This window comes from Agrilus planipennis, unplaced genomic scaffold (assembly GCF_000699045.2).
Source record: "Agrilus planipennis isolate EAB-ADULT unplaced genomic scaffold, Apla_2.0 scaffold7, whole genome shotgun sequence".
Classification (NCBI taxonomy): domain Eukaryota; kingdom Metazoa; phylum Arthropoda; class Insecta; order Coleoptera; family Buprestidae; genus Agrilus; species Agrilus planipennis.
In genome coordinates, this window is record NW_020439340.1 from 1,033,754 (window position 1) to 1,042,775 (window position 9,022).

A 9,022-nucleotide genomic window follows, 5' to 3' on the forward strand; every position below is an offset into this window, starting at 1 on the left:
GGTGTTGCTTCTACTGCCAAATATTAAAAATATTTTTTCTTATATTTAGCTCAAAAAAAAAACAATTTTTTAAGACGTAAAATTCCATAAATACTAAGAGTGCAGATAAAATATCAACCTTTTAATTAACGTCTTTGGCATAAATTTTCCTTTTTATCCCAGCGTTTCCCTTTCGTCCTATTTTCAGAAAGTCCTTTATAGATTAAAAGCCTAATCATATCGTGATTAAGAAAACATTACTTCAACTAAATTAAATTAAAATGATCTTAGTTCCTTCTCATTTTTTGCCATTTCCAATTTTAACACAAATAAAATATTGTAGGTAAAGTGAAAAGGAAAATCAATTATGTACTTTAAGTTTAAGACGTATCAATTTTCTGCAAGGACTACGGAAGGAAACTTTGTTTTCATTTTTTCAAAGGAGATGGTTGTATGCCACACACAAGTTCTTATAATGTTAAATTTCGCTTTTTTCTTTGAAAGCAATTTTTCTGAATTAGAACGGTTTTTTCAAAGACAAATCCTAAAGCAATATACCTCATCCTCTGTTTATTTGTACAAACGCATAAGTGACTATGTCCCAATACAAGCGGGACTTTGAGAGATAAAATTGTAACCGTATTTCAGAGAAAAAGGATACTTCTACTTTGAAAATGCCTGAACTTTGTCGTTCGTTTAAAAATAAAAGAATTTGTTTGTACCTGAATTCGCCAAGGTAAAACGTATAACTTTTACGTCAACATCCTACTAACAAAAAAAGGTTTGGTATTTATAATAGAAGAAAAAGCAAGGTAAAATGTAATTTTTATTTGTCTACACATATTCCAAGAATATATTGTTTTAAATATGGTTGTTATCCCCAAAATCGTAGGCAGACTGTGTAATTTTGATTATAGTCATGTTTTAAATGGTAGATTTTACAAAGAGAACTACTTAATGTTAATTCATGATCTCTTTTGCAGAAAGAAAATCATATAAAGGCTCAAAACCTTGGTCTTTTATTTTTTTTAATTTACGATTAAATTTTCTTAAAGGTACTAACTCAATGTATTGATAAAGATGTAATTGAAAGATTGATGTAAGAAACATCAAGTTTGACATTCGTAGATGGTCGTTATGGGCGAATAATCTTAAAAAGTACCGTTGAAATGTCGAAAATGTATGATTCATGAAGATACACAAACATCATCAACAACTACTAAAAAATTTTATTGAAAATTTTGGTGGATGCGCCGGGACAATTTAAAACAAAAGNTATTCAGCATGCACATTATGTGTTTGAAGGAATATTTACTGCATAATGTATTTAATTAATTCATGCAACGTACTGTCTAAATTGCATAATTCCAAGCAACAGACTTGTCCGAAGTAGCTGCTCTAGTGAATACTACAAATTAGTACATAGAGACAGCTCGAACACTAAAGCTTGAGATAAGAACATGGTTCAAAATTATTGAATTGAAACCATACTAGAAGGCAGTATTTCACAAATATCTTGAAAATTTCTGGAAACGTAATCTAAAATCATATTCTGAGTATGAAACACCTAAAAAGTCATTTCGAGTATGTTATAGGCCAGAAATTGACTTCGACCTTCGTCGTATTTTTCTGTATTGTTTGTAGATGATTTAGGTACAAAAAGAAAACAATCTTGTGCGTCAATCGCTTGTTTACTTGTTATTTTTATTTGTGTCCAGGCCTAAACAATATGTCCAAGTATTCAATTAAGATATTTATTTTCAGGTATTTTCCTCTCGCTTCTTATATTCCTCTCGATCGCCGGCAATATCCTTGTTTGCGTGGCCATTTACACAGACAGGGGTCTCCGAAGGATCGGTAACTTGTTCCTTGCATCCTTGGCGATCGCCGATCTTTTCGTCGCCGCTCTCGTAATGACTTTCGCAGGCGTAAACGACCTGTTAGGTTACTGGGAAGAAAATTTCGAGCAAGACCCTGTTACTGTGCTCTCAATTCTCTTAGTGGGTGAGTAACAAAATACAATTTCATTCCCGAATGAATATAAATTAAGTTGTTGTAAATTTCATTAAAAATTACTGTCTCGAAATAATACGCTTAGACGTGATTCTTTTTGGGTGTTTTTGATAAATTTAAAAAGCAAACGAAATAATCCGGCGATTATTCAAATATTGCGCTACTCCTCATGGGAATCCCCGAATTAATAAATAAATACGGTGCACTTGAATTGAGCACAAAAACGATTAATAAGCATGAACTGAGCACAAACGGACGCCTGAATTGAGCACAAAGATTTTCTTACCTGCATGTGTTTAAATAAACACCCGTATTGAGCACAAGCCATATTGCCAGCTTTCTTTTAAAATATCTGTAGGGATTTGAGTTCTTTTTGAAGCAGTAGGTAGGTAAACAAGTAAATTTTCTAATGGAATGTTGTAACAAAAAACAATATTTACTTTGAATTATTTTATTTATTTTTTACAAGTACTTATAGGATTAATATTTCAACTTTACATTAGATACATAGTATTAACTTAACTAACGATATTTTTATAAGAAATAGATTTTGCGTAGTCGTATCTTAATATTTCACCATCATTTAGTTATCTTTATTTTTTGATCAATAAAATTGATTTTTAACAGTATTTTTCGTCTTAATCTTTTTTTCAACTTGGTTAATTGAATTTATTTTTATGTAAGTGTCTGTTTGAACCTTTAAAGAAGAATTGATATTGGGATGCGAAGAGACGTTTTCCTTCTTAAATTTCGAATGGAATGCCTCGCAAGTGTTGGTTGTTCTACAGACATTAGAAGACTGTTCGGCCCAAATTTTATTGAAGACATGTTATTTATTGTACAAGAGAATGATAACTATAATTGCATAAGGGAAGTCCCTTGTTTTCATTAATTTCTCCCGCCCTTTACAAACCAGTTAAATTTGGAAACATTACAACGTTAATGTTGTTCTTATCATCGGTAATTTTATTTGCTACCTGTGTGATCCCTGTGCTCAATTCCATTCTTGATAAACTAACCCTCGATAAATACTTGTTTACCTGCTTACGCTCTGTGCTCAATTCGAGTGTCACCATCTAATCTAGGTCTACCTCTACTCCTCTTAACTCCTGTTTCTGCCTGTAATATGTTTCTGACTAGACCTGCATGCCTGAGAAGGTGTTTTACTAACCTATCTCGCCTATTTTTAATTTTCGCTACCGCGAAATTGTTTTCTAAGTGCTTATAATAGAGTAAAACGTTGGCAGTTGTTTTTAAAAAATAAATAACCTTCCACCCTTTTGGCTTTCATTACACTTTGTTAATTATTACAAACAGAATACATGACATATTAAATTAACAAAATTAAAAGCGCTCTGAATACCCAACCGAATTGAACGAAATGAATAAATTAAATTTTCTGAAAAATTAAATCTGATTAGTCTGTCCGAAACTATTAAAATATGCGAAAATAGAGTTTCATGAATAAATAAGTAATTCGTAGTGAAAGGACTTTATGCATTTTGTATTCAGTGACAATTGACATTTTGAAAACAAACGCTAATTAATGATGACGCAATGTTAGTCTACTGGTTGTGTGGTGATTTGTTTTTTATCACCAACGGTGCCAATACCAGCTGAAATTTACCCACAAAACTGTCTGGTTCGCACTTTGACATGCATTAACCACAACATATGTATGCGCATGAAAGTCAATTCATGCAACTAATGAACTACAATATATACGTACATACATACATATACCACAATGATTCTTTTTCGCGAATTAATTTGTCCAAATAAAATTCGAATTTTCCTCGTAAATTTTTAGTCTCTGCTTATAGAGTAAAGTCGGTGAATGTGGAATAGGTCAGGTAATGTGGAATACCATTTTTGCACTAAAACTAGAAGTGTCATCTACATTCTAGTTGCTGTATTAGGTACTACTCTTAATGTATTTCGAATTAATGTGTTATGTAATCCTATGTTTGTTATAGGTGACGTTGTGTTTAATCAGAAATGATTTCGCAGGTGGCTGACATTTTGTAGGGTAGTGATACTGTTAACTGTTACGCATTTGTTTGGACCGATTTAAAAATAGTGGTGCTGCGTGTAGTTACTGTAAGTGTTTTAGAGTGTGAGGTATGATATTACAGCCCTATAAAATTAACTTTATCCAAGTTTCTATATGGTCATAGTTTCGTGTCTATAAGTGGGTATTGTGGAATATCAATAGGTTTGCTATTGTGGACTATTCCACATAACCAATTCCATTTTCCCCTCCCTAACTCCCAATGAAGATGCCGAATGTATTTTTTGTGCAGGTAAATTTTCTGAAGATACAAGAGGAGAGGTTTGGATACAATGCATAATGTGTAGTGGCTGGTGCCATGAAGTGTGNACCTTTTAGGAATAATAAATATGTATAACTTATGCGTAGAATTTAAAGGCGTACATACCTGTGACTCAGTTTATTAGATACAATTAGTAACCACCCTGCCTATATCAATCAATCAATATTTACATCCCAATTGCCTTGCCGATACGGTGGATTAAATTATTGCTCGTTATTCAGCATGCACATTATGTGTTTGAAGGAATATTTACTGCATAATGTATTTAATTAATTCATGCAACGTACTGTCTAAATTGCATAATTCCAAGCAACAGACTTGTCCGAAGTAGCTGCTCTAGTGAATACTACAAATTAGTACATAGAGACAGCTCGAACACTAAAGCTTGAGATAAGAACATGGTTCAAAATTATTGAATTGAAACCATACTAGAAGGCAGTATTTCACAAATATCTTGAAAATTTCTGGAAACGTAATCTAAAATCATATTCTGAGTATGAAACACCTAAAAAGTCATTTCGAGTATGTTATAGGCCAGAAATTGACTTCGACCTTCGTCGTATTTTTCTGTATTGTTTGTAGATGATTTAGGTACAAAAAGAAAACAATCTTGTGCGTCAATCGCTTGTTTACTTGTTATTTTTATTTGTGTCCAGGCCTAAACAATATGTCCAAGTATTCAATTAAGATATTTATTTTCAGGTATTTTCCTCTCGCTTCTTATATTCCTCTCGATCGCCGGCAATATCCTTGTTTGCGTGGCCATTTACACAGACAGGGGTCTCCGAAGGATCGGTAACTTGTTCCTTGCATCCTTGGCGATCGCCGATCTTTTCGTCGCCGCTCTCGTAATGACTTTTGCAGGCGTAAACGACCTGTTAGGTTACTGGATCTTCGGCGTACAATTTTGCGACACGTGGATCGCATTCGACGTCATGTGTTCGACAGCCAGCATTTTAAATCTCTGTGCCATTTCGTTGGATCGTTACATTCACATCAAAGATCCTTTAAGGTAAGTTTTATAACGTTATTTATACTGCTGTGTATTTATCCATCGTCAGAAAGTTTCCCTGATTAGTTCCTGTAAACTTATCGTCAGTTGCTCTTGCATAAAGTCTACCACAGTTATGAGCTCTCGGTAGTACTACTAAAAATACCGCCGCTCCGTATCGATCGCCGCCTGAGGTATTCGTTCATAAAAATATAAAAATGTGGTAATCAGATAATGAAAAAGAGCCTGTCTCACGTTGATAAATAAATAACGATTTGTTTGCTTCATAATCTGTCTAAAAAAGTCCTAAATCAATTAATTAAGATAGAGTTGTAATCAATTAAAATTTTACAGAGAGAGAGGTAGCAAAAGATTGCAAGTTTCGTTTTCAAACAGAATTAGAATCTTTACTTTAGCTATTGTTTTTTTTTTTTAATTAGGACATCCTTTTGCAATTTGAGTCCTTGTAAAAATTTTAAGACGATCATTTTCCTCTCCATTCAAGTTTCGAACTAAAAACTTTTTAATTAAAATATTCTTTGTCAGTGAAAAATAAGTCAATTATAGAATCGCCTTCCACACAGAGTGTAGTGTAAAACAACAAACCAACAGCTCGTTTAATTTTGTTGCAAGTTTTAAACGAGTTGTGGCCAAAACTTGGGCTTACAGGTACTGTTTAAACCGTGAAGTAATGTTTGCGCCAAAACTAATTAACGCTACAAACAAGGTCAACTTTGCTTGAATGTTAATCAAGCCTACGATATAACTAACTAAATTTTACACTATTACAAGTGAGGTTGTCTATAGTAATAATTATAATATTTAAACAAATTATTTTTTATTACCTACAAATTATGTAGCTTTACGGGTAACAATCGAGAAAACGATAGAAAAAAGAAAGAGTGCGTACATAGGATTTGTAGATTTAGAAAAAGCTTTTGACGATGTGCTGAATGGGACAAGATGTTAAATATACTTAAAAATGTAGGGATGAGTTACAAAGATAGAAGAGTGATACTTAGTTTATATAAAGAGCACTATGCAGTTATAGAGATGGGGCTGCAACGTAGAGAAGTAAATATTAGGAAGGGATTCAGACAGGGTTGCACACTGTCAATGCTACTTTTTAATCTATACATCAAAAACGCGATCAACATCATTAAAGACACTACAACTGTAGGGATAGATGTACAAGGGCAAAAGATTAGTATGCTTAGATTTGCAGATGATACAGTAGTATTAGCATCTAGCAAGGAGGACTTGGAGATAGCTTTGAATAAAATGGAAGTGGTATTGACAAAACAGTATTGTATGAAAATAAATAGAAGTAAAACAAAGATACTGATATGCAAGGAAAGAAAGCAGAGGAAAACATGGACAGTGAGCGCAGAGGAAAAGAAAAGGTTAGGAGCGTTCGAAATGTTGTGTTACAGGTGAATGATGAGAATACCGTAGATATAGAAGGTTAGAAATGAAGAGGTATTAGAAAGAATAGGAGAACAGAGGACTCTATGGAAGTCAATAATAAATAGACGAGATACGTTGGTAGGACGTTTTTTAGGCATGAAGGTCTGGTCAGAGACATATTGGAGGCAGAAACGGGAGTTAGGAGGGGTAGAGATAGACCTAGATTAGATTACTGTTCGTAAATAGTACAGGATGTGGGATGTTCTAATTTTAAGGAAATGCGAAGATTAGCTCAGGATAGGAAAGAGTGGAAGTGCGTGACAAACAAGTCCTAGGACTGACGACCTTATGATGATGATGATGATAGATTATATATGTAGGTAGGTACGTGGTATCACATAAATAAAAAATTGTTTCATTTTTGAAGAAGCGTAAAAAGCTAAATTTTGATTTTCTTTAAACCATTTAGTCCTAAAGGTTCTTCTAAAAGTAGGATCCGAAACTTGTACGTCGATTTTGGTTCATTTCAGTTTATTATTTTGTCTATGGAACAAGGAACGATTTGTCCTTTTCGGGAAAATTATATGTAGTAATCGTGAAAAAAGGCCGTACCATAAATAATTACCTATCGACTGGCTTCGATTTGGTCGGCACAATTCGATCATTGAATTAGCGCAGCGAAGGCAGAGAAGGTAATCTTTCTTTTAATTAATGTCAGTCCCATTTCCTTTTTCGATCAGCGCCTACGAGCATCTTAAGGGAAGGCTGGCTCGTCTGATTATCAACTTACGAGATTTTGTTCTTATACAGGAGCAGCACGTCTTTACGGGCAGCAACCTTTAATTAACATCTCACACTCTTTTAACTTTTCGATTACATCTTAACAAAGTTAAGCGAACCTTTTCGCGTCTCGTTCAAGGTTGATTATCCGGAGATTAATAACAATCTTTGGTCAAACGATCTACATCCACTTGTTAAAAGGAAAATGAATCTATCGGTTGTAGCAGAAAGATATTAAGTACTAGATTTTACCCGTGCTGAAGTCCTAAAAACTTGTCAACGATCATCGACCACCACATAAAACTAATCTTTCTATCCCTCGTAAATGGTATTTGTTTTCGAGATAAAAAGTACCCTATGTCCTTTTGTGTATCCCTGACAATGTATGTACAAAATTTTGTGATGATTGGTTCAGTAGTTAAGGGATGAAATGGTAATAAACAAACAAACAAACTCACATTAGCATTTATAATATCAATCAGGATGTCGTAGTCGACTGTAAGCCAAAGTCAATTTCGGCGATCTAATTAGGAATACTCAGTTTCAAAAGAAAATAAAATTTAAATGGTATTTTTCCTAATTTTGCTTTTTTAGTACTCACAAACGTAGACCCTGATCAATTTCGAAGTAAAATAAAAACATGGAGAACTAAATAACTTATGTCAAAAAAATTTTGAAAGAGAAAATACAAAAATAGTTTACAAGACACAAAACGATGTAATAAAGTGTAATTACAGTAAAAATGTATAACAAAAATAGACAAAAAAGACAGTACTATAATTCAAAATATATTAGGTGCAGGAATGACAAGAAGAATAATTAACAATGACGTTATAAACTACATATCGTCAAAATTTTAATATCGTTTATGACCAGAGGTTTTCTGTTTTAATAGGTCAAAGTATATATTTTCTACATACGTCCCTGTATTAGGTAAACAACCCTTACCTAGAAATACATATTTTTGATCGATTGTAATAGCAGTTTTTTATTACACATATAATATACATACAAAGGTATTATAAATCAGTTTTATTTCATGTCGAGGTTTTTCTCCACAATGATGGCCTTTTCGTAAACAGAATGTCAACTAAATGATTGATTGTTATAGATTTAAGCGAACTGAAACCTATTAGCTAATAATGATGTTGATAATTCCTGTAATGATGTTACGTGATTCAAGGTTCCGCAGATGAATTTTTCGAAACAAAAACGACTCTTTGGCAAGTTTCGGATATTAGGAAAGGGACGAGGGACCGATAGTGAGAAACAATAAATCATTATCGAACTTGATAGCATGGTCGTTTTAATACATACTCCACTAATAACTTCTTTCGTCGCTTTTTCTTTCTTTTTTAGAAATCCTTTTCAGAACTTTTTCTTTAGAAACTTCGACACGAAAGTCTTCATTTTTAGAAAATTATATTAATTAACCCATTGTGTTAGCCTTTTCAACACTAATTTCAGACAGAATAGGTAAAATATCTTAAAACGTGTATCGGGGTATTTACCGGTATGA

The 9,022-nt window shown here is 33.1% G+C and overlaps 1 protein-coding gene across 1 annotated transcript in view; it reads left to right on the forward strand.

The window, feature by feature from the left end:
* Positions 1–1,756: 1,756 nt before the first annotated feature.
* The window catches only part of LOC108734183 (dopamine receptor 1), a 21,296-nt gene continuing 14,030 nt past the window's right edge, over positions 1,757–9,022 (forward strand). Inside the window, exons 1-2 of the mRNA XM_025978740.1 lie at positions 1,757–1,983; positions 5,028–5,337. Coding sequence (XP_025834525.1) covers positions 1,893–1,983; positions 5,028–5,337 — 401 coding nt within the window. The 5' untranslated portion in view covers positions 1,757–1,892. The remainder of the gene's footprint in view (positions 1,984–5,027; positions 5,338–9,022) is intronic.